At 40.9% G+C, this 24,252-nt stretch overlaps 1 protein-coding gene across 5 annotated transcripts in view; it reads right to left on the reverse strand.

Moving 5' to 3' along the window:
- The window catches only part of KDM3B (lysine demethylase 3B), a 62,431-nt gene that overhangs the window by 7,350 nt on the left and 30,829 nt on the right, over window positions 1–24,252 (reverse strand). For 4 of the 5 annotated variants that reach the window (XM_036314749.1, XM_036314747.1, XM_036314748.1 and 1 more), the window contains 13 exons: window positions 22,386–22,985; window positions 17,370–18,606; window positions 16,317–16,518; window positions 12,890–13,104; window positions 11,976–12,128; window positions 9,442–9,549; window positions 8,437–8,564; window positions 6,656–6,929; window positions 5,671–5,927; window positions 2,774–3,040; window positions 1,610–1,781; window positions 1,090–1,180; window positions 828–958 (listed from right to left, as the gene is read on the reverse strand). In XM_036314749.1, the coding sequence (XP_036170642.1) occupies window positions 828–958; window positions 1,090–1,180; window positions 1,610–1,781; window positions 2,774–3,040; window positions 5,671–5,927; window positions 6,656–6,929; window positions 8,437–8,564; window positions 9,442–9,549; window positions 11,976–12,128; window positions 12,890–13,104; window positions 16,317–16,518; window positions 17,370–18,606; window positions 22,386–22,985 (3,835 nt within the window). The remainder of the gene's footprint in view (window positions 1–827; window positions 959–1,089; window positions 1,181–1,609; window positions 1,782–2,773; window positions 3,041–5,670; window positions 5,928–6,655; window positions 6,930–8,436; window positions 8,565–9,441; window positions 9,550–11,975; window positions 12,129–12,889; window positions 13,105–16,316; window positions 16,519–17,369; window positions 18,607–22,385; window positions 22,986–24,252) is intronic. The other variant, XM_036314750.1, reaches the window with a different exon arrangement.

A 24,252-nucleotide genomic window follows, 5' to 3' on the forward strand; every position in this document is an offset into this window, starting at 1 on the left:
CTGCGGACCAAAGGGTCCTAGGTTCAAATATGATCAAGGGCACGTACATCAGTTGCAGGCTCCTCCCTGGCCCAGAGCCCTGGTTGGGGCTCGTGCAGGAGGCAACCAATCGATGTGTTTCTCTCATATCAATATTTCTCTCTGTCTTTCCCTTTCTCTAAAAATCAATGTAAAAATATCCTCAGGTGAAGATTAAAAAAATAAATAAATAAAATAAACACATATAGCTTGGTTTTCACAGTGATTTAGGGCATTATTGAAACTTCACAAAGAGCTGGTTGGGTAGCATGGTACTCAGACTTCTTCACTGTTATTTTACCAAGTCTCTTAAAAAACCAAGAATCATGTCTCCTTGGATAGAATTTTTTTTTTTTTTTAATTTCTTTTTTATTGATTTCAGAGAGGAAGGGAGAGGGAGAAAGAGATAGAAACATCAATGATGAGAGAGAATCACCGACCGGAATGCCTCCTGCACGCCCCCAACTGGGGATCGAACCCACAACCTGGGCATATGCCCTGATAGGGAATCGAACCAGTGACCTCTTGGTTCCTAGGTCAACGCTCTACCGCTGAGCCACACCCAGCTGGGCTGGATAGAATTTTTTTGAGAGGATACTTTCTAACCACCACAGCCATACAAGCTTCTGACTGGACCCATATGGATATTACGCAAACTAGTATGACGAAAGCAAACATATTCAAAACCATCTTGGATACTATTAACTTCTCTAGCACCTGACACTGCCCGCTATCATCTCTATACTCCCTTTATAGGTGAAATGGGAATAATAATGTCCAAAAAGAGCAATATGGCCTCACTCTCATACCATAGGCATTGTACATCTTGGGGCCCAGATCAGGCCTTACAAAGTAGCTGGGTAGCCTAGAGGCCAGATTGAGTCTGCCATCTCGTTTGGTATATTCTGGTAGAGGAAGGTTCTCCATCAGATCTTCAAACCTACAAAAAAAGCAGGGAAGATGACTTAATTTGTTAACCGGGGAAAAGGCAAAGTTCATTTTTCTGTAATGACTCTGTGATGGCTTCAGCAAGGAAAGGTCTCTCAAGATGACCCATTGTAATTCACTAACCTTGTTGGCATCATGTCCCGAAAATCTTCCCCAGGAGGCCAGTCCTTGAGTTTGAGCACCATTGGCTGTCCATCTTCTGACCTTAATCGTTCTGGAAGACAGAAACACTCTCACAAACATCTGATGGGTTGGCTGTTGCCTGATTTTCCAGGGACTACAAAATTTAGGAGACTAAGAGAAGACTAAGCTCTTATTTTAAGACTTGTCAACTTCCATAATGGACTAGATGGGCTGTTTTCTCACCCACTGCTTTAGTACACCCTATAATTTTCCACCTCAGAGGAATTCTATCTCCCTTACTTAGGGTGAAAATGTGCTCCACTCACTCTGTGGATCACATGCTTAAGCTCAGATGAGCTCTGGGAGTCATGCGATTGCCAAGCTAGCTACCTGGTTAGCACCAGGCAAAAATGTTCCTCCTGCCAGGAGGCTATACGTTGCTATTCCGTGGGCATAACTGAACACAGAGATGCTTACTTCCCAGTTTGCCATTACTGAACTAGATATAAGAGCTACTTACTACATATGATCTCGAAGCCATCCCAGAAATCCCGAACTTTCACATCGGAAATTATAGCACAGTTCCTGCAGTTCACCAAGTCCACATCCTGGTCTCCAAATTCTTGGCTAAAGGCTTCTGGCTTCCAGAGTTCAGACTTGAGCTTTTTATGTACCCCTGAAACCAGCACTGGCTGTGGAAAGAAAAATATCCCACTTAGCAAATATTTTGAGCTCAGGGCTAAGGAATGAAATAGAAGGGTTTCCTGGGGGCCAACTTTTCTTGTCCATGATGATTTATTGTTCCTTCTCAGTTTCAGAATCTATTTCAACTTGTCACCTACAGCAAATGAAAACTACTCCTACTCCATTATACTTCACTCTCACCCCTGGGAATGTGCCATGGAAATCACTTCTGTTGCCGTGGTATCTATCACTATTTTGAGGTGAGAGGACAAAAGCTGACACATGCAGCTTTTAGAATACTTCCTCACAGTGAGAATGAAAAAAAAAAAAAAAAATCCAGACAATTCCATAACCTTTCCCTTCCTTAAGCAGCTTCTAAAGTATAAAAATTAGGCAGTGTTACAAAAACAAAACAAAAAAGTCTTTTATAATAAAAGGATAATATGCAAAGTGTCCCACTGGGAGTTCGACACCTCGCTATGACATGCGCTGACCACCAGGGGATGGCGCAGAACAAAGGAAGGCCCTGATCGGCCCTGATTGCCGGCCAGGCCTAGGGACCCTACCTGTGCACAAATTTTGTGCACCTGGCCTCTAGTAAGTAAGTAAGTAAGTAAGTAAATAAATAAGGCAGTGTTATCACACTATCACAAAAACTTGTATGGCCTTAAAATATTTACCTAGAAAAAGTACCACTGACTTCCACCCACCTTGGTCTCACCCCACACATCACACTTAAGGATTTTCCCCTAAAGGTGTCATTAATGCTAGCTCACCACCTAACAGGAATTTCAACTGCCCTATTAAGAACAGAGCTCTACAGCTTAGAAATAAAAGAATCCATAATGTATTCTCAGGAATCTTTGATTTTTAAAAATCCAAGAAAACTCGAAGTAGCAAGACTGTCTATAATGAACTTACTTATAGCTCAGAGAGACCTGCAACTTTCCTGGTGGCTGTGGCAGACAGGCAGCACAGGGAACTGCTTATTCTTGCTTACCTGGCCTTGCTTCCAACACTCTCGGAAGATCTTCCAATTGTTTTTGTTGCTGGGGTCATGGAGACAGAGAAGTCTCCCATCACAGAGCCAGGAGTGAGAGGTATGGGGGTCCAGCACATTTAACCCCATCACCATCTCCTTCACCTCCTTTTGGGTATCAGTCAAGTTGCAGGCCCGCTTTGCAGCATCTGAGGTTTTCTTATTTTCTACCACTGAGGCAATGATGTGGTCAAGGAAGTTGGGTAGACTGGCCTTGTTCTTCACTCCCTGCCAGACACAAATCCATCAGGTAAGTTTGACTGAGGCAGCATGAAAAGAGCATTCACAAATTTATCTAACAGTTGTATTCATAAGAAGGAGTTCTACCTACTTGATTAGATTTCATAAAGTTAAAGTGTCTTTTATAATTGGAGGAGGAAACCTATGAAGTCAGTATCTTAAATTTCCCTTTCCTTCATATTTGCTTCATGTAATGAAAGAAAAGTACAAATTGATCCCCTGTGCCTCAAGAGATTTGATACCTAAGAATATCTTTGCATTCAGCCCTTACTTTGTATTAAGCATATGCATGTAGACCAGGGGGAATCACAAAATACTGTAAATGAGTGAAAAAGATAATACCCAAGGGATACATAAAATAATTGGGCTTTAATAAACTTAATAATCCTATGCCTGCTATATCTGAAGTGTTACTAATCATTATCTCTATAGGCTACACGTAATCATAAAACATCCTGAGAAAATTTAAAAATAAAAACTGGAAGGGGGAGGGGGACCTAAGAGCAAGTATAAAAAAAAAAAGCGCCAAAGTAATTTCTTTAAAGTCATTTATCCAAAAGAGACAAATAACCCACACTGTACAAGGTTCAACCACTCACAGTTCATCACATTTCAGCTATTAATCATAAAAATAGGCCGAAACCGGTTTGGCTCAGTGGATAGAGCGTCAGCCTGCAGACTGAAAGGTCCCAGGTTCGATTCCGGTTAAGGGCATGTACCTGGGTTGCGGGCACATCCTCAGTGGGAGATGTGCAGGAGGCAGCGGATCGATGTTTCTCTCTCATTGATGTTTCTAGCTCTCTATCTCTCTCCCTTCCTCTCTGTAAAAAATCAATAAAATATATTAAAAAAATAAATAAATAAAATAAAATAGAATAAGAAACATGTTTATGTACTAAGTTTGAAATGATCTTCAAGATATATAAACTGGAAACAAAAAAATACTCTGTAGAACATTTGTGTAAAAAGAGGGGAAAAAGCTATGTACACACGATAACGTCCCTGAAAGGACACAACAGTGACCTCTAGGCAGGGAAACATGTGGCTGGGAGACACCAGGGAAGGAGATTTTTCACTGTATCTTTAAAATTGTGTACCTTGTGAATTCACTTGTTCAGTAAATGCTTACTAAACACCTACTATGTATCAAACACTGTGGCACTAGGGATATAGTGGGGAATAAAACAATAAAAAATGCCTTTAAGGAGAGGCGATCAGACAATAAAACATACAGTAAGTCAGATGGCAATTAAGTGCTATGGTAAAAATAGTAAGTATAGAAAAAAACAAATATGAGTGGAGGATGGGACTTTTTAAAAGGTGATCTAAGAAGTCTTACTGAGAAGGTGACATTTTGGGAGGGAGGAGAAGTTGATGAAGCAAGCCATGTGGTCACCCGAGAAAGAAAGCTCCAGGTGGAGGAAAGGACAAGTGCAAGGGCTCTGAAGAGGTGCATGCCGGACCAAGTTCAAGGAACAGCAAGAAGATGTTGTGCGTGGCCGGAAGAAGGTGAACAAGAGGGATAGTGATAGTTGAAGTCAAAGAAGTGAGGAGAAGACATACAGATGGTGTGGAGCCTTAAAGTCCACTGAAAGGACACTGCTTATGAGAGAAACAGGAAGTCCATAAAGGATTTTAGGCAGAGGTGACATGATTTGACCTATATTTAATTAATTAATTTATTTAAATATATTTTTATTGTTTTCAGAGAGGAAGGGAGAGGGAGAGAAACATCAATGATGAGAGAGAATCATTGACCGGCTGCCTCCTGCATGGCCCCTACTGGGGATTGAGCCTGCAACCTGAGCATGTGCCCTTGACCAGAACTGAACCTGGGTCCTTTCAGTCTGCAGGCTGACACCCTATCCACTGAGCCAAACCAGCTAGGGCTTGACCTGTATTTTAAAAGGATTACCTAGCTGCTGTGTAAAATAGACTGCAGAGTGAAAAGGGAAACAATAAAGAGGGCCTGAATAAGGAATTCACTGCAAAATACACTCAAGAGGATGTTGGCTCAGACCAGAGGGAAAGTAACGGACCTGATGAGAAATGAGTGGACTCTATACATTTTGAAGATCAAACTGAAAGGATCTGCTGACAGATTAGTTATGAAATGTGAGAGAGGGGAGTCCCAAATGACAGCAAAATTGGAGAATGGAGATCCAACTGACCAATAAAAAAACTAAAGGAGAAGCAAGCAGGCTTACAGGTAGATCAGGAGTGTGGTCTTAAGAAGTGTTAGGTTTGTGCTCGCTTTGGCAGCACATATACTAAAAAGAAGTGTTAGGTTTGAGGTATCTGTTAGATATCCAAGAGAATACAATACCAATGTACTGCCTAGATAAAAAAAAAATAAATAAAAATTAATGCCTGTAAAGAAAACAAAGTAGTTTCTACGAATGATAGATAATTTCAATGTCTCATTTCTACTGACTTCCTAACATGGCACAAAAGGTTCACTACTTAAAAGGATCCCAAACTTTACGTGAAGAAAGATTGTTGGCTGGACAATCTAGCGAACACAAGTCACCCACATCCGCTCTAACCCAGTTATCAGATTTCTGATGGTTCTCTCATGGAAAAGCAGCAACAGCTAGAGTTGTAGAGAGGACACTTACTGCTGAGGATGTAGAGAAGACCGGGGGGAAGGGTATGCCTGTGTCCAAGGGGGTCTGAGGAAGCTTTCCGGGACCGGAGTGAAGGAGGTCTCGAAGGCTAGAGCCTTCGGTTTTGTTGTTGGAGGCAGTGGGACCCAGTAACAGACTGTTAAAAAGCTTTGGAGTCAACGGAGAGACCTTTGCAGTGGAGTTGAACGAGTCCAGCCCAAAGGGTGAATGAGACTCTTTACTGAGCACCGACCTCAGGGACCCTGCTTCTGTAAGAACATAACCGGGAATAGCATTAGCACAACAAGAACACCCAGCAGACAAATGACTCCTAAAAATCAGCCAAGTGGGTAGGAGGAAAGACTTCCTCTCCCCTGCCCCCAGACTATGTATGGTTTGTCTGGGCCAGGCCTGATGAGCTGTAACTATGGTAGGGTTCATGGCCAAGGAGAAGCTCTCCTACTTCTTCCTTTCTTTTCCAGATCTGGATTTCTAACTTCTTTTGTTCCCATCCACCTTTCATTTCCCCCACTTTCTAAGACAGTGTTTCTTCCAGTGGGTCTCCAGATCACTTGAAGTGGGGAATCACCTGAAGTGCTTGTTAAAAATGGAGATTCTTGGTCTTATCCTCATTTAATAGTTCTGGTGGGGCACATGGAATCTGCATTTTTAATGAATCCCCAGGTAATTCTTGTGCCCATTGAAAACTGTTTAGCCCTCAGCCCTGGCTGCATAACAGAGCCATTTGGGAAGCTTATTAAAAATCTTGCATCAATTTTGATGAAAAGGGGTCTGGGGTAGAGACCAGGCATGTGCCTTTTTTTAAAAGCTCCACTTTTAGAAAAAGTCACATGAGATTCCCTTGTTTTATGCGATCAGCCAGAGAAAGCAAGTGGCATGTTTCATAAATGTGGATGGTAATGTGTGAGTCTGAAGAATCCAAGAATAACTCAAGTGTTCCACCCACAGGCAGGGCAGAGGCTTCTGTTCATCTCACCTTTTGTTTCTTCTTTAGCTTTCTGAGTTGCCAAATCCGCCAACCAGTGCAGGGCAGAGGAGGGTGGGGCTGTGTCAGGACAAAGGGGCCTGATGGCTTTTAGCTCACTATTGCTGTTTGATGCCAAGCTGTCTGCTTTTGGAGGCTCATCAGCTCTGATGTCAGTGCTGTCGGCTTTGGGATCGGGCTCTGGAGTTGTTACTGCTGCAGTTCCTCCTCCACCTGAGAAGGTAGTTTCACTTCCAGAAGAGGCACTAGGGTTTACACTAGGAAGCTAAAACACAGAAGGCCAACATCGTTAGAGTGCTGTCCTTGTAGAGCAAAAGTAATGGCTACATAGGTCTATTTAGAGGACTCTAAGTCAGGGAAAACAATCAAACTATCCCATAAACTGTTCATTCATTCATTCATTCAATATATATTTATTGAGTCATATGATGTGACAGAAACTAGCTAGGTTCTGTGGAAAGAGCAATGAAAAAGGCTTGAAAATAAAACAGGGTTTTGTTTAGCATGTCTAAAGCTCAAATTTGGCAATGGCAAATTGGTGATCAGAATTTGATCCCATAGAGCTGTTTTGAAGATTAAATGAGATAGTATATGCAAAGAGCTTAGCTTATTTTCTGGAACACATAATTCAATAAATGTTTATTATTAAATTATTGAAACTTCCATATGATTTGCTTTAATATGGCAACTCTACTGAAAATATATCTTTTTTTTTTTTAAATATATATTTTATTGATTTTTTTACAGAGAGGAAGGGAGAGAGATAGAGAGTTAGAAACATCAGTGAGAGAGAATCATCGATCAGCTGCCTCCTGCACATCTCCCACTGGGGATGTGCCCACAACCCAGGTACATGCCCTTGACCGGAATCGAACCTGGGACCTTCCAGTCCGCAGGCCGACGCTCTATCCACTGAGCCAAACCGGTTTCAGCTGAAAATATATCTTGAGGTCCCTCAGCATTAATCCCCGTGCCTCTTATTGACTAGGTGTTAATAGTAGCATTCCTGGAAGGGCCTCCAAATGTAAGCAGTTAGTTGTGTATATGTATGTTTAAACACACACACACACACACACACACACACACACACACACACACACACACACCACAAAAAACCCAGCCTGCATGGTTCAGTGGTTGAGTGTTGACCCATGAACCAGGACATCACGTTTTGATTCCCAGTCAGGGCACATGCCCAGTGTTGTGGGCTCAATCCCCAGTAGGGGGCTTTAGGAGGTAGCAGATCAATGAGTCTCTCTCATTATTGATGTTTCTATCTTTCTCCCTCTCCCTTCCTCTCTGAAATCAATATAAATATAATTTAAAAAATAATAATTAAACACACACACACACACACCACCCAGCCTCTTGTTCAAAATAGTCACAAATAGGAATGACCTCGACCTTTGAAAGCAATGAGAAAACCAGACTCTCTTTGGGGGTTGGGATTGCTCTCAGGGTAGAATGAGCCCAGCTCAGCAGGCCAATCTTCCTATCTCTGTCCTTTGTACCTAACATGACAAGGACAGGATCCATGCACACAGAGAGGACTGTATTCCCAGTAACCTTTTCTATACTCTTCACCTACACTGGACCCTGAGGTATAAATCTTGACAAGATACAAAGAATCTCTTTGTATTATTTATCAACTAAAATGTGAATTAACTTTAAAGATGAATCAAGAGAAACTTGTACCAATCAGAGGGAATTAAAATCTCTTGAATAACTCTTATTAAAGTTTCACTCAGTTATAACCACACACACCACTTTACCTGTGACATCCCATTGGTGACAGCAGGTCTCAACACAGATTTGTTTTGCCGACTAATACAAGGGCAGTTTGCTTTAATTCCCCATTTGCCCCGGGCAGCATGTACCATATCTCCAATATTATAAAGAGCTGGAAAAGAGACACAATAACATTAGAATTCCCGTATGTTCAGTTGTTGTGCTAAAGACCTTACTTAAATTATCTCCCTCAATGGTAAAGAGCATGTAAACATTTTGAAATGTACACAAGAAATTTATGTACTTTATGTTATACCTAAAAAACAACAAAAAAGCCCCCCCCAAAACCACAAACAAAAACAACACTAGCAAAAGTGGGGAGAAAAAAAAAAAGACCAATGTAAACTTGACACAAACCTTTAACTAATGCTTGGACCAGAAGGGAGCAGGCATCCTACCACTGCACTCAGGGAGCCCTTCTGCTTAGAAGCACTGGGTATACAGGGTGCAAGGGTGCCCCCCCAGCCCCAGCTTTCTTTTGTGAAAAAAAATATAGGCGGAGTTTTGCAGACTCGCCACCTTTATTGCATGTGTGTTAGTGGAAGTGTGCAAGCTGGAACAGACTGTCCAGGGGATCAGTGAAGTAAACTGGGACTGGGTGGTGAAGTAAACATGGCCAGTGCTCCTACTGTTAAACTGCCTTCTTCAGTTTGATTAGCTTCAGCTGGATTTTTAAAAGCCTAAAACCAAAGGTCTTTCTGACAGCATGGGACAGGATTTTTCTGTTTTGGTCCTGCCGACCATAAAAATGTAAAATGATATGTGGAAAAGTAATCAAGCTCCCCAACCAGAAAGGTGAAGCAAAATGCGTGTAGTGGCTGCAATCTAACACCTCTCTAAAGATGCAAATCCTTGGAGAAATCTGGTGAGGCTTAAAAAAATATAAGGCTGACATAAACTATTTCACCAACTTTATGATGTGTAAATTCTATCTTTAAACACCCCCCACCCCCTTCCACACACCAAATCTAAAACAGGAATTTCCTTACCTGTGCCAGGGATAATCTGCGTGGGCATTAGATTCTCTGGCTCATGGGACTGCCCCTTTGCACATTTCAACCAGGAGAAAACCTCTTCATCACCCATCTCTTCTGTTTCTGAAGTAAATAAAATGCCTTCACTTAAGAGGTCACAAGAAATAGCACATTTCCATCTCCCTTCCTAAAGTTCCCTTGGAGTCTTTTGCAGTCAATACCGCTTTCTCAACCCTTGGCCACCAATGATCAACTTTCTAACACTAAAGTTTTGCTTTTTTCTAGAATTTCATATAACTGGAAGCATACAGTACGTAGTTATTTGTATTGGGTTCCTTTTATTTAGCATCATGATCTTGAAATTCATCCATATTGTTGCATGTATCAGTAATTCATTCCTTTCTGTGGCTGAGTGGAATTCCAGCTGAGTGGAATTCCAGGGTATGAATGTACCATATTTTGTTTACCCATTCATTGGCTGGTGGACATTTAAATTGTTTCCAAATTTTGGCTATTATGAATAAAGCTGCTATAAATATTCAGGTACAAATCTTTCTCTGGACATGTTTTTTTTGTTTGTTTTTTTTTTTAATATATTTTATTGATTTTTTACAGAGAGGAAGGGAGAGAGATAGAGAGTTAGAAAGATCGATGAGAGAGAAACATCGATCAGCTGCCTCCTGCACATCTCCCACTGGGGATATGCCCACAACCCAGGTACATGCCCTTGACCGGAATCGAACCTGGGACCCTTCAGTCCGCAGGCCGACGCTCTATCCATTGAGCCAAACCGGTTTCGGCTATCTCTGGACATGTTTTAATTTCTTTTATAAATACCTAGAAGTGGGATGCTATGTCTTCATCTGGTTTTGATATCAGTGTAATGCTGCCTTCATAAATGAGTTCCTAAGCGTTTCCTCCTATTTTCTGAGTTTGTGTAGAATTGGTATTATTTCCTCCTTAAATGTTTGATATAACTTTGGGCCTAAAGTTTTCTTTGTTGGAAGATTTTCTAAACTACAAATTCAATTGGTTATACTTCTTCTTGAGGAATTTTGACAGTTTGTGTCTTTCATGAAATTTGTCCATTATATTTGTCAAATGTTTCAGTATATAATGATCTACAGTAATGTCCTATCATTCCTAATATTGGTAAAGTGCATCTTCTCTCTCTCTTTTTTTCTTTTTTACTAGTTTTCTCAAGCAGAAGTTTAGCTGTTTGAAATACTGCTTCTTTTCTAATATAGGTGTTTAGTGCTTTAAATTCCCCTCTAAGTACTGCTTTAATTGTATTCCACAAATGTTGAACCACTGTGTTTAAACCTTAAAATACCTTCTCATTTCTCTTGTGATTTTTTTCCTTTGATCCACTGGATATTTAGAAGTGTGTTGTTGCCCTGGCCAGTGTTGCTCAGTTGGTTGAGCACTGACCATGTACTGAAAGGTCATCGGTTTGATTCCTGGTCAGGGCACATGCCCAGGTTGCTGTTCGGTCTCCGGTAGGAGTGTGTGTACAGGGGACAACCGATTGATATTTCTTTCACACCGATGTTTCTCTCTCTCTCTCTCAAATCAATAAAAAAAAATTAAAAACAAATGAACCAAAAAACCCCCAGAAATGTGTTATTCACTTTATAAATATTAGATTTTCCAGATAGGTTTTTGTTTCTAATTTATTCTTTTGTGGTAAAAAAAACATATTCTATATCAGTGATGGTAAACCTATGACACGCGTGCCAGAGGTGACACGCGGACTCATTTTTTTGGTTGATTTTTCTTTGTTAAATGGCATTTAAATATATAAAATAAATATAAAAATATAAATCTAAAAAATATATATATAAATCTTTGTTTTACCATGGTTGCAAATATCAAAAAATTTCTATATGTGACACGGCACCAGAGTTAAGTTAGGGTTTTTCAAAATGCTGACACGCCAAGCTCAAAAGGTTCACTATCACTGCTCTATATGAATCACCTTAAATTTATTAAGATTTATTTTATAACACAAAATATAGCACTTATAGTCTATTTTTAAAATATATATATTTTTAGCCTGGCGTGGCTCAGTGATTGAGCATCAACCTATGTATAAGAAGGTCACAGTTCGATTTCTGGTTAGGGCACATGCCCAGGTTACGGGCTTGATCCCTGGGGGTGGGGGTGGGGGTAGGGTGGAATGTGTGTGTGTGTGTGTGTGTGTGTGTGTGTGTGTGTGTGTGTGTAAGAGGCAGCTAGCTGATCAATGATTCTCTCTCATCATTGATCTTTCTATCTCTCCCACTCCCTTCCTCTCTGAAATCAATAAAAATATACATATAAGAAAATCATAATACTAAAAGCATAATATGCTAATTAGACCAGATATCCTTCCTGACAAAGCTGCAGTAGGCGGGGGCCGAGGCAGAGGTGGCTGCCACAGTGGCGAATTTCATGCATCAGGCCTCTAGTAAATAAATAAAAAGGGCACATAAACCTATTCAATTTCCAAGTGCCATACCTCCATTGACAGGTTACCTGTTGAACTGCAAAGGACAGTATTTGCTTACCACTGCGTGGACGGCTTTTCCTGAGCCTGTAACAGTCAAGGCAGACCCCAAATCCACATTTGCGACAAACCCAGTGAATGTTGAAGAGAGTTGTTTCACACACATCACACATTTCCCGTACACCACGCACTGCACGCTTCCATGCCACTTTCTCTGGTGGGAGGAGGAAGAGAAATATTGTTGGCATTAGATGTACTAAACAACAGCAAAAGACCCTACATACACTGAGTCCTACTCAGGTCATTTTGTCCAGCAATAAAGCTCAAAGATTTATGAAGTGTGTCTTTCTATAATTGTAAGAGAAACAAAATACATGGAATTTTTAATATTTCTGAACAAGTGCCAACAGAGAATAAATGTTACATGTTGTTACTTAAGATACTGTAAAATTTTCAATTTGGAATAGTTTGAAATAAGAGGATTCTTCTCTTGAAATGTAGGGAATAATTTCATAGTACAATTTACCTTGGCCTAGAAATAGGATCCAGTATCTCACAGGCATGGGAATACCTTACATGTTTGAATAATGTGGGTTCCAGTGTAAAGCATAGCATCCCTTAGAACTTCTTCTATTCACATACCATAGAATATCATTTACTAATACAAGTGGGTTCAAAGCAAGGTGAAAGCATTCAGAGTGAACCAAACCCAAGTAGAGATCAAAATACTTATTATGGAAGCTCTGCTACAAAAATGAAAAAGGCAAGCAGGCAAGGAGTTTTTGGTTTGTCAACTTTCAAAGACTAAAAGAATGAGGTCTGCTGGATATTGTTAGGGCCTCAAGTTATATAGTTTGCTACAGTGAAGTCTTATCAGTCTTAATTCATCTATAGAACATGCCATCTGTCACTCCTTTCACTCCTCTCCTTAAGCAAAATATAATGAAAGTTTCAACAAGGAAGATGGTGCCTTACGGTGTGGCTCTACCATCATCATGGCCTCCTTCTCGGACATCACAAGCTGACAGAACTGGTCCCCAACATTGGCCAAGATGTATTTCGAGGTTTCTAGGTCTATCCCTTCTGCTAGGGAGGAAGAGGGAATCCACAGGTTCATGGCATCAGGGTCACTTTGCTGGGGACTCAGAAACCCCTCCACACGGAGTACCCCCTTTCGAGTGAAGATCAGCCTGAGGCAAAAAGGTAGACAATCAAATACACAGTAAATAGCAGCAGCCATGCAAACTAACACATACCTAAAATCCTAGGACCTAAAAGAAATTAAATGAGACTTAACAGGAATTAGACTGAGTTAAGAATTTTCATCACATTTGATCAATGTAGTATGTATTCTCTGCACTAATAATTTTTTTATACCTTTTAAAAATATATATATATATATATATATATATTTAAAATATATTTTATTAATTTTTTACAGAGAGGAAGGGAGAGGTATAGAGAGTTAGAAATATCGATGAGAGAGAAACATTGATCAGCTGCCTCCTGCACACCCCTCCCCTACTGGGGATGTGCCCGCAACCAAGGTACATGCCCTCGACTGGAATCGAACCTGGGACCCTTCAGTCCGCAGGCCGACGCTCTATCCACTGAGCCAAACTGGTCGGGGCACTAATAATAAATTTTTTTAATACTTACTAGGCCTAGGTTCTTTAAAAAGCTGTCCCAAGAAATGCCTACTTGTTCTACCATCTATACCCCCACCATTAAATGTACCCAGAGGAAAACACAGAGCCATGCTATCACCCTTTAAATTCATGTCTACCCAAATTAAGTGAGTCCTTAATATTGCCTGGCAGTCACATCCCAGATGCCTGTTTCGTATCTTCTTTCAAACCTCCAATATTATTTTCCCCATGAGGACCTTGCTAAGCTTCCACTGAGAAAATACTAGGAGCCAGAAGAGAACTCCAACAAACTCTCACCACCACACCTTCCTGCAACTGGACCCATGTGCTCCATCTGATCTGCTACTATGAATGAACTAGGTCCAGGGAAGACCAATCGCTCCGCCTATTGCTCTATATCCTATCATCTTTCAGACATCTCTCCACAAGTTCTCTTTTAAATTATCTATTCTCCTCTCTCCTGAATCACTGTATTTGAAACTTGCTATCTCAAAAATATTCTAACATTTTACATCTCAAAAGTCCTTTTGATCCCAAACTATCTTCCATTTATTTGCTTGCCAGAGCAGTTTCCTGAAAGAGTTGTCTGTACTGGTTGTCACCAGTTCTAGTTCTTTTCCCTTCTCTTAGTCCACTCCCATCAAGCATTCCCTCAGCAATCTACCAAAACTGTTTTTGAAAAGGTCATTACCCCTTGTTAAATCCTATGGTCACAGTCCAGTCCTTATTTTACCTGACGCAATCAGCAGCATTTGCCACAGTTCATTATTCCTTCCTGGAAATACTTTCTTCAGCTGTCTTCTAGAATATCTCACTGGCTGTCTTTCTCAGCTTCTTCTACCAGTTCCTCATTTTTCCCATCTCTAAATGTTGGGAAGCTCTAGAACTGTCCTTAAACTCCTCCCTTCTCTAACTACATTCCTTAAGTGATCTCAATTAGACTCATAGTTTTAAATACTTGGGGACATCCAAATTTTTATCTCCTGGACCTCTTCTCTCAGCTCCAGCATTGTCTATCCAGCTGCCCTTTCAGCAATTCCATTTGGAAATCTATAGGCATCTCAAATATAACATGCCCAAATTAAAGTTCCCCAATTCCCTTCCCAAACCTGCTTCTCCATGAGAAATCTCCTTATCAATATATGGAAATTCCATTCTACCAGTTTTCAGGCCAAAAGCTGTAGAATTAACCTTGACTCCATTCTTTCATACTCCACACCTAACCCATCAGAAAATCATGTGGGCTCTATCTTCAAAACATATCCTTAATCCAATCACTTCTCATCATCTCTACTGCTACCTCCCCACACCAAACCCCCATCATTTCTCATCTAGATAATTGCAACAGCCTCTTCTCTCTGCCTTTGCCTCAATGTAATCTAGTCTCAAACAGGGAGTCTAGTGCTCCTTTAAGACACTCATTAGCATCACTCATAAGCTTAAAACCTCTAATGACTTATTCCAGCATGAAAGTCGAGGCCCTTAGAGTAGCCCTTTAAAATCTGGACCCATCATTAACTCTTTTTCCACCCCCCTATGGTTATAGGTATTATTGTTTTATTTAGAAAGGGAGGAAAGGAAAGAGAAAGAGAGAGAAACATCAAAACATCTCTACGAGAGATACATGGATCAGTGGCCTCCCCTTGTGCCACGAGAGGGATAGACCCAACAACCAAGGCATGTGCCCAGACTGGGAATTGAACCCACGATCTTCTGGTGTTCAGGAGAAAGCTCCAATCAACCGAGCCACACTTGCCAGGGTTATCATTAACTCTTTAACCTCAACTCTTTTCCTCCCTGGCTTACTCTATTTTAGTCACCCTACCTCCATAAACATACCAGGTATATATACTCCAGCCTCAGGACAGTTGCTCTTGTTATGCCCTCTACCTGGAATACTAGTCTCCCAGGAAAATGTGCGGCTCACTCCCACACTTCCTCAAATCATCCTATCTAGCCTCCCCACACTTCAATCCTCTTTCCCTTATTTTTTTCATAGTTAGTATCAGCTGACATACCATATTTAAGCTTTTTTCTTATTTACTGTCTGCCTCTCCAACTATAATACAAACCTCTCAAAGGCTAAAATTTGAAGGTTTTGTGCACTGCTGAATCCTCAGTGCCCAGAACAACGACTAGTACACATTATGTGTTCAATAAACATTTGTTGAATAAGTGAATCCACACCAAGTGGATAAATTATTTAGATTTCTTTATTTTAAAAATTAAAGCTTCTTGAAAGATATAAGAAATTCCCCTTCTATTAGGCAGAAGTGATTAATAAGGTTTTGTTTGGTAAGAGCAGGGGCTATTCCTAGGATTTTCATCAGTTTTCTCTATTTCAAAGATAATTCACATCATCTCCTAATCTTACTTCTCCTCCTTTCTAGGGAACTCAAGTTACTCTAGCACTGAAGAGGGGAGTAAGTGGCTAGGCAGATTCATAATCCAAAATTGAGTTCTGTGTATACCACTGGTTTCAAGTGGAACCCAAATTAGGAATAACTCAACATAGGTCAGGGGCTGGCAGCTGAGACTGTTCAACTTCAGTTCTCTAAGGACAAGGCTACATGTCATTTCACAATCCAAACTAAGTAGTTACTGTGGCAGAGCCTCAGCACACACTTGAGAGTAAAGGGGTAAGGAAAACAAAGAGAAAGATGGTAACACATACTTACAGATTCAGAAAAACAGTGGGAATTATGTTTCACTAATGGAAACTGGGAAAGAGACAAAGAGAGAAGTTTGGGTACCTCCGGAAGTGAAAGAAGCGGCAAGCCACAGTGGAATCATCTTGCTCCTGTTCCTTAAACTTCCGATACCGCTCCAGGCGGCACTCACGGCACTTGTGCAGGTGAGGGGCTACGTTGATGCACGACCCATCCTGCAGGAAGGGCTCCCCGGACTGCTTCAGCTTCTTCACCTTGCTTACATCTTTCAGCACTGACTGGCCCACTGTGGCAGGGGAGAAAGAAGAAATGGTTGGCTGTGACAGGTATAAATGAGACTCAATAACATGATCCTTTTGTGGACAGATACTTGTACCAACCTCGACCACTCCTCTTTACACCGTTTGGGCATGTGCCCATCAGGTTCATCCTTGACAGAAAGGGAGCAGAGGGAGCAAAAAGGCTTCACCTGGGGGCTAAGGACCATGGAGAATTTGAAGGAAGTACCTTATTATAGTAAAAAAACTCTGGTCATGAAGGAGGAAAACTCAAGAAGGCAGAAGGTAGCCACCACCTGTCTCTGGCCCCTAGGGATATGACTATTCTAATCAAGAAGTCTTCTAATTGAGCTCCCATGGGATACCAATTCCTAATGACAACAGCTACTTTTACTACCAGACTTCCTTGTTTTTTACCATCAGCTCTTACACACTTCTGGACCATAACTTCATACCACAGGATTTAATGACTTTTAAAAATGACATTAAAACCTTACATATGTGTCAGAGAGAAGCAAAGTGAGGGGTGAGTAGAGAGAATGGGCCAAAGGAGAGCAGAAAAGGATGAGAAAAACACCAGGAAAGAGTTCCTGAACAAAGAGACTACTAAGGAAGGTCAAGGACTTCCTTTATGGGACTATCATTATACTAACAGATACCCCTCTTCCAGTGCTGATTTACATGCAATCCTGCCCTGAAACAGGTCTAGTGAGGGACCTTTGTTAGGCCCTCTTGGCTACGTAATTTTATGAGGTTATAGAACTTTCCATCAAAGGGAGGGTCTCTGCTACCCAAGAGCACAACAGGCATTCAAGGCTAGTGCCAAAGCCAAGCCACTGTATAGCCCCAGCAGGATCACCTTTCAGGGGTGCAGTCCGAGGCCGGCCCTTGGGGGCCTGCTTCCCTTTGCCTTTGCCCAGCAACAGCTCAGCACTGCGTTCCCCATTGGGGCCCAGCTTCCCTATCAGGTGCTCTGGAATCCCCTTCAGGCCAGTCTTGGCCTGCAGCTGCTCCTCAGAGTCGCTCAAATCTGACAGGTCACTGTTGGTGCTGGAGTCTGAGTCCTGTCTGCAAGCCAAGCTTCGCTCATCCAGTGAGAACCTTTTCACAGCTTCAAAAGGAGCTTTGTTCTCCTGTGAAAAATCTGCTGGGGAGGACAGAAAGCTGCCTGAGTGCCTGCCAAAGACGTTACTAAAGGTTTTGAGGAGGGGATTGTCCTGCTGCCCAGGCCCCACAGTTGGTCTCTCCTCTGTGGGGCTGGAGGAGAGAGTAGGCATCTCAATGGGCTGGGTGAGGCTGCTGGTGGGTGAACTGGAGCGGCCATTTCCCATAGCAGAGAGGCTTGGACCCCCAGTGGTAAGAGCTGAGCCCAGAACACCAGACACCAGTTTGGAGGAGTCAGTTGTGATGAAGAGGGTTTTCTTCTTTGCTAAAGATGCTGAATCTGAAGAGGAGTGAGACTCGGGCCAGGTGGGTGCTGCCTTGGAGGTGACAGTGGTAGCAGAGGAAGAGCTACCTGATGATGCCTGAGATGCAAAGCCGCTGAAAGGGCTATGTTCAACTTTCTCCACAAATGCCAAGAAAGGGTTAGAGGGCTCTTCCCGGGACAGTTTAGGGGGCTGTAAAAATAGATTTTCATGACTCTCTGGGGTGCGGGCATTGAGGAGGCTCCGTGGGAAGGCTGGTGTGAGGGTGGGCATGGACTCTGTAGGCACTTTCTGGTCCACAGAGCCAGCCTTAGAGCCTGATTTAGTGTCTGCTCCAAGAGTGGATCTGCCTTTACACAGGCTCTCAAGGCTTTGTTTGAATGAGTCTCGACTGGAGGAATCATCAGCCAAACTCTCTGAAACGGTACTGAAGTAGTTACTGGTTGGTAAAGTTTGGGGCATGCATTGAAAAAACAAGTTTTTGGAGAGATCAGAGTCTTTCTGAGACTCTGGCGCAGAGCTACTGCCAAAAGAGAAGCCCAAAGTTTTGTTCTCCGTGGCTAGAACCCCATTGGACTGGCTCCTTCCACTTCCAAAAGTCAAAGGTTGTGATAAACTTGGGAGAGAAGCTCCAAATCCAGAAGAGGCCAGGACTGAATTTCTTGAATTCTGAAAAGAAGATAGCCGGAGTTAGTGATGTTGACTTCTCTTGACAACCTTATGATCTCTTTCTTAGACCTAGGCCAACATTCCTTGAGTCAATCAACTTTTCTTTCCTACAATTCCATGAAAACTGCTCTTACAACTAGACTTCATCAGCATTAGGGAAGAAACCTGCCATAGACCACACAGAGGAAATCTTTAGCAAGGTAAGCTAGAGATAGTAAGATGTCATTCATCCTTCCATTCCCTTGGTTGTCAGCCATTTGGTTGTCATGGCACTAGGAGTCTGTGTAGGCTTCTTGGTATCTATTTGGAAACAATGACTCTACCAGGGAATTGGTGAAAAGGATTCCTGAACAGACATCAGCTTTTACTTTAAAACATACCAAGTGACCATGTAATACTAATCTACCTCAATGACCTTAGGCTATTGTTAAAGTTTTAATTTATTTAAGCTATTACAAATTTTTTATCTTACAAAAGTGACTTCAGCCCCTTAACAAGCCCATTGTACATTAAGGAAAAGTATTCTTTTATTTAGTCTGAAACTCCTGAAGATGGACCCTTTTAGAAATTAGCCATTTATTTATGGGTTTAAGTCAACCTGAAAGTTGACTATCTGTTTCAATTAAAGTTAAACCTAAAGACACTAAATTAAAAAGAGCACATTGATTATTGAAAACTTGTGTTATCATTAGGATCTAACAAGTCTCCAACCAGGAAAAGTAAAAGATTCTGATATGCCCACCAAACAAACGCATTCAGCATAACAAATTGGACAATAAAAAAATACTTTCCTTTTGCGTGTGCATAAAGAAAGTAGGATCACTTTCATATATATTACACATCCATTTACATACACAGAAATATCCATAGGTAGGTATGAGCACTTTTGTAATACTTTTTAACTGAATAAAACCCAGATCCTAGTACTTGACTAACAAATCGCAGTAGTAGATGATGATAACCCTAAACATTCACTTTAAAACGCTGGAAATAAATTATTCCATGACTGCTTAATAAATATGATGCTTCCTTTTGGGGTAATGAAAATTTCTGGAACTAGATAGTGGTCGTGGGTGCACAGCATTGTAGAAATACTAAATGCCACAGTACTATATACTTTAAATGGTTAAAATGGTAAGTTTTGTTATATGTTACTTATCACAATTTTTTAAATGTTCCAGATAGGAAAGGGCTCTATAAAAAAAAAAAAGAAAAAAAAAAAAAGGGAGTTTCAATTTACTTAAAGCATTCTTTAAATATTCAAGAGAAGTTTACATTAGGACTTTCCTTGAGGGTGGCACAGAGGCAAGAGAACAGGCAGGCTCCCATGGTTTGCCCTCCTTTGACATTTGCTATAGAGACAGTTTCAGGGCATTTTAGGGTTCATAATTCTGTTTTCTTTTCTTTTCCACTAACCAACAACCATTGACTTAAACCCGCTCCAACTAAAAAGAAAAGAATAGACAGACGCAGCACTGAGGCGTTGCAGTTGCTTCACTTGCAGGATTTGGCCAGGAGCCTTGACACCTGCATGACTGCAAGGAACCAGCATGGGTAGCTCAGGTTTCACTACTAAAGTTACCCTTTAAAAATAAATACACACATGAATGAAGAACAATTTGGATGGGGCTTATTTTCCTTCAAGTGATTAAATTCCAAATCCTTTTCTTATACTAAACTGATGACAAGCTGATTTCAACTCAATTTTAAGGTCAAGAAATTTTTTGGATGAGGTTGTGTCCGTATTTTAGATTCAACATCATAATGGAAACATCCCTTTCTGTATTTTAAAATCCTACCCCAAGGAGAATACCTAGGCTGACACCTTAGCAAAATTACTGATGTAGCCACAGAAATTTCTCCAACCTGTTTAGAATCCACATTTCATCTATTAAGCTTTGCTACTCTTTTAAGAATAACAGCACTCCATGGAGCTCTTCTTGTAGCATGTAAAATTTGGTCTATTTTACAACTCCCCATTTTTTTCCACACTGCCTTTGACATGGAATTCATTTTAATTAATTTGGGCAATATGATGATATAAAATCTAGAAATCCACATAGAGATCCTCACCTAGTTCTCTTGGGAATGCTGGTCATTTAATAAAGGACAAACCATGAACAGTGTAAAATTTGCATTTACAGTCTGCCTGGACATTTCATCTCCTTCCTCATCCCTGCACACTAGGGATTAACAAATTGCATTTTCTAGGGAGAGGAAGAAATCAGATGAAATGTTTATGCTATGTTTTATCTGGCATTGTTATACCTAAAATTATTCCATTTTAGGATGTGAGCTCCTTCAAACAGGGATTTCAATTCTTTGTTTATAATATATGGTACTTAGCACACAGTAGTTTCCTATACATAATTTTAAAAAATTATTTAGTATCTTAGTATTTCATACTTCCAGCTTGAAAAAACTATGACTAGAATCATAAATCATACTTTGGTGACCAAAATAGGAGTCCAAAGATTGTAAGAACTGTTTTTAATATTGCCTCAAATTTGATTTGGGAGCCAACTTAATGTTAATTTATATTTAACAAAAGTTCCATTTTGTAAGAAAATAGTAGCCCTGGCCAGTGTGACTCAGTTGGTTGGAGTGTCATCCTGTGCACCAAAGTCTCAGGTTTGATTCTCAGTCAGGCCATATACCCGGGGTTTCAGGTTTGGTCCCTGTTTGGGGATGGCACGTAAGGGAGGCAACCAATCAATATTTCTCTCTCACATGGATGTTTCTTACTCTCTCACTCTCCTTCCTCACTGGAATCAATGAAAAAACATATCCTTGGGTGAGGATTTAAAAGAAAAAAGTAAACTGGATACTGTGATTAATTCCATCAAATTTTCCAGATTAGGCTTTAAAAGATTAAGCCAGGCCTGGCCATGTAGCTCAGTTGGTTAGAGCATCATCCTGATATGCCAAGTTTATGGGTTTGATCCCCAGTCAGCGCACATGCAAGAATCAACCAATGAACACATAGGTAAAGGGAACAACAAATCAATGTTCTCTCTCTCAAATCAATAAATAATAAAAACAAAAATAATAGATTAAGTTAGGAAAAGATAATTTTATGACCATATCTAATCATGGGAAAGAAGCCCAACCTCAAGGGAAAATATAGAAAATGATAAACTGAAAACATGGGTTGGTAATAGTGGCTTTCACATAGCCTTAATTATAGTGCCACTATTACCAACACTGTAATTCGTTAACCTTGCCTCTCACATGCCTGGTGGCAGTTCAACCACTATGTGAAATAAAAAGATAACTGAATTAAAAATCTATCTTAGCCGAAACCGGTTTGGCTCAGTGGATAGAGCGTCGGCCTGCGGACTGAAAGGTCCCAGGTTCGATTCCGGTCAAGGGCATGTACCTGGGTTGCAGGCACATCCCCAGTAGGAGATGTGCAGAAGGCAGCTGATCGATGTTTCTCTCTCGTCGATGTTTCTAACTCTCTATCTCTCTCCCTTCCTCTCTGTAAAAAATCAATAAAATATATTTTTAAAAAATCTATCTTAATATATCATTAAATTGGGTTGCAATCAGTTTTGATTAGCCTAATTGTTCAGGTGACTTTTAAGAGCTAATAAAATTATTAAAATATATACATTTGTCCAATGAGCAGTAAAGGTCCATCCACAGTGTTTAATTTAAGCACATCTTAGATATACTCCTTCCCTCTAGCATTTGAGATGCCTTTTAATGTGTTACCAAGAAATAAAGAGTGGAAGAATGAAACCAAGTCTTGCAAATCTGCCTCTGAAACAACTCACCTCTCCTGGGGCCTGCGACCAGCTGCCTTTCTGTTTTTCCGGCCCAGTCCCTGCTGCAAGGCCAGTGTCTGAGATCCTCACCGTGGTTGGGGTAGAGCTGGCGGTAGTGACCATAGCTGCTGAAGCCACCAGGCCCTGACCAACTTGTTCCAGTGTTTTTCCTGCCTCTTTGCTTTCAGCTCCACCCGCCTCTGGGGCCAAAGGTGTCTGCCCTGGGGCTGTAGGATATGGAGTAAAAGGTGCAGTTGTGTCCCCACCTACAGGTTCATCCTGCACCACCAGAGTCCTGCCGTTTTCTTTGGTGTAAGTGGCAAAGCGAATGTTGCGGTTAATCTGGGGGACAAATGTAGTCGGTGGTGGCTTGGTTCTCTGATCCAGCCCTGGCTCTCCACTGGCATTCCCTCCTTTCCAGGGCCCTCGGCTCGCCTCACCTCCATCGCTCCCATTACTGTCTACTTCACCCCTGTCTCCTTTTAATTTCTTTGATGCAGAGTCACACCCAGAGTCCGAAGCACTTTTTCTCCTCCGGCCATCTTTCCCCTCTATGCTCTCTCTCTTCTTCTTTCCTTTGGAAGACTTTACTGCTTTTAACGTACCCCCCTACAAAACAAAATTCAAAGAAGATTTATTACAAGGGACTTTCCATCTTGTGAAAACCATAAACCATTAGCTCTTTCCCATCTCTAGAAGCAAAAAAATCAAAGCAGGCACAGACTACTAAGTTCCAATGCCAGCTCGAAGACATTCCCTGTGTCAGAAGCTCAGTCTTCCTGTGACTTGATTTACACACACATACACAAGATAATGGTCACTAGAGATTAACTCACTTGGCAAACCTTCCCTTAAATAAAATGCAATACTTCCTCAAATGAAGGAAGGTTTTAAATATCTGTGGAATTTCTTTTACAAAATAGACTGCCAAAGCTAACCTGGGAGCTCATTTGCCCCTTGATGAAAAAATCAGCTTTATTCCATACTTAACTCCTTGTTTGACAGAAACTGGCATTTCAAATACTGAAATATAAAATCTCTTCCTCCAGAAGTCACTAAAAACTGGTGGCAATAGGAAAACCGACATTTGTGATTCTGTGACCAAAGGAAAAGTGATCCCAACAGAGGCAGGTTTGGATTACTCTTACAGACTTTAAAAAGATGCAATCTCCAAATCTTATTTCAAAGCATTAGACAGAAGAAAGGGAAAAAGGCACGCTACCATAGCCCAAACAGTCAAATCTCTTTCTTAGCTCTTTCAATAATTTCAGCCTAGCTCATGAACTCTTACTTGTGCTTTACTTGAGAGGCCGGATAACCTTAAAAGATACAGGTTAGAAGGGGCAATTCCTATTGTCTTCCCTGAGAAGGACAAAGGGAAGGGGGCCTGGGACACAGCTAACATTCTTGCAAGCAACCTTTGTGCAGCAAAGGCTTGTATCTGAAACATTCTTAGATTGGTATCCCACCAGGAAGCAGGTATTCATTTTAGCTTTATTCAGATAACTTTCAGATAGTTTAATTCAGAGATAACATTTGCTAGGGTGGCAATAAGCTAGTAACACACAGTTATTTAGCTATTAGCATTATCTAAGAATAAATCTACTCTTATTGCCATTAAATATTTATAGATTCTTTGTGCAGATCTGTATTTTTGTTGTAATCATTATTATAGGTGTTATAACAAACTTTTTCAAATTTTATATTTCTTTAGTCAGTTCTAGTTCTGTATTTTTCCCCTTCCCTCCCTCCCTCCCTCCCTCCTTCTTTCCTTCTCTGCCTTCATTTCCATTTTTTCTCCTTTAATTTCCTTCTACAATTCTTAACCAAAGCCCAAGATTTCTTTCTGTTTTCCCCATACTTCTGTTAATATTAA

Source organism: Myotis myotis, unplaced genomic scaffold (assembly GCF_014108235.1).
Source record: "Myotis myotis isolate mMyoMyo1 unplaced genomic scaffold, mMyoMyo1.p scaffold_m19_p_6, whole genome shotgun sequence".
Lineage (NCBI taxonomy): Eukaryota > Metazoa > Chordata > Mammalia > Chiroptera > Vespertilionidae > Myotis > Myotis myotis.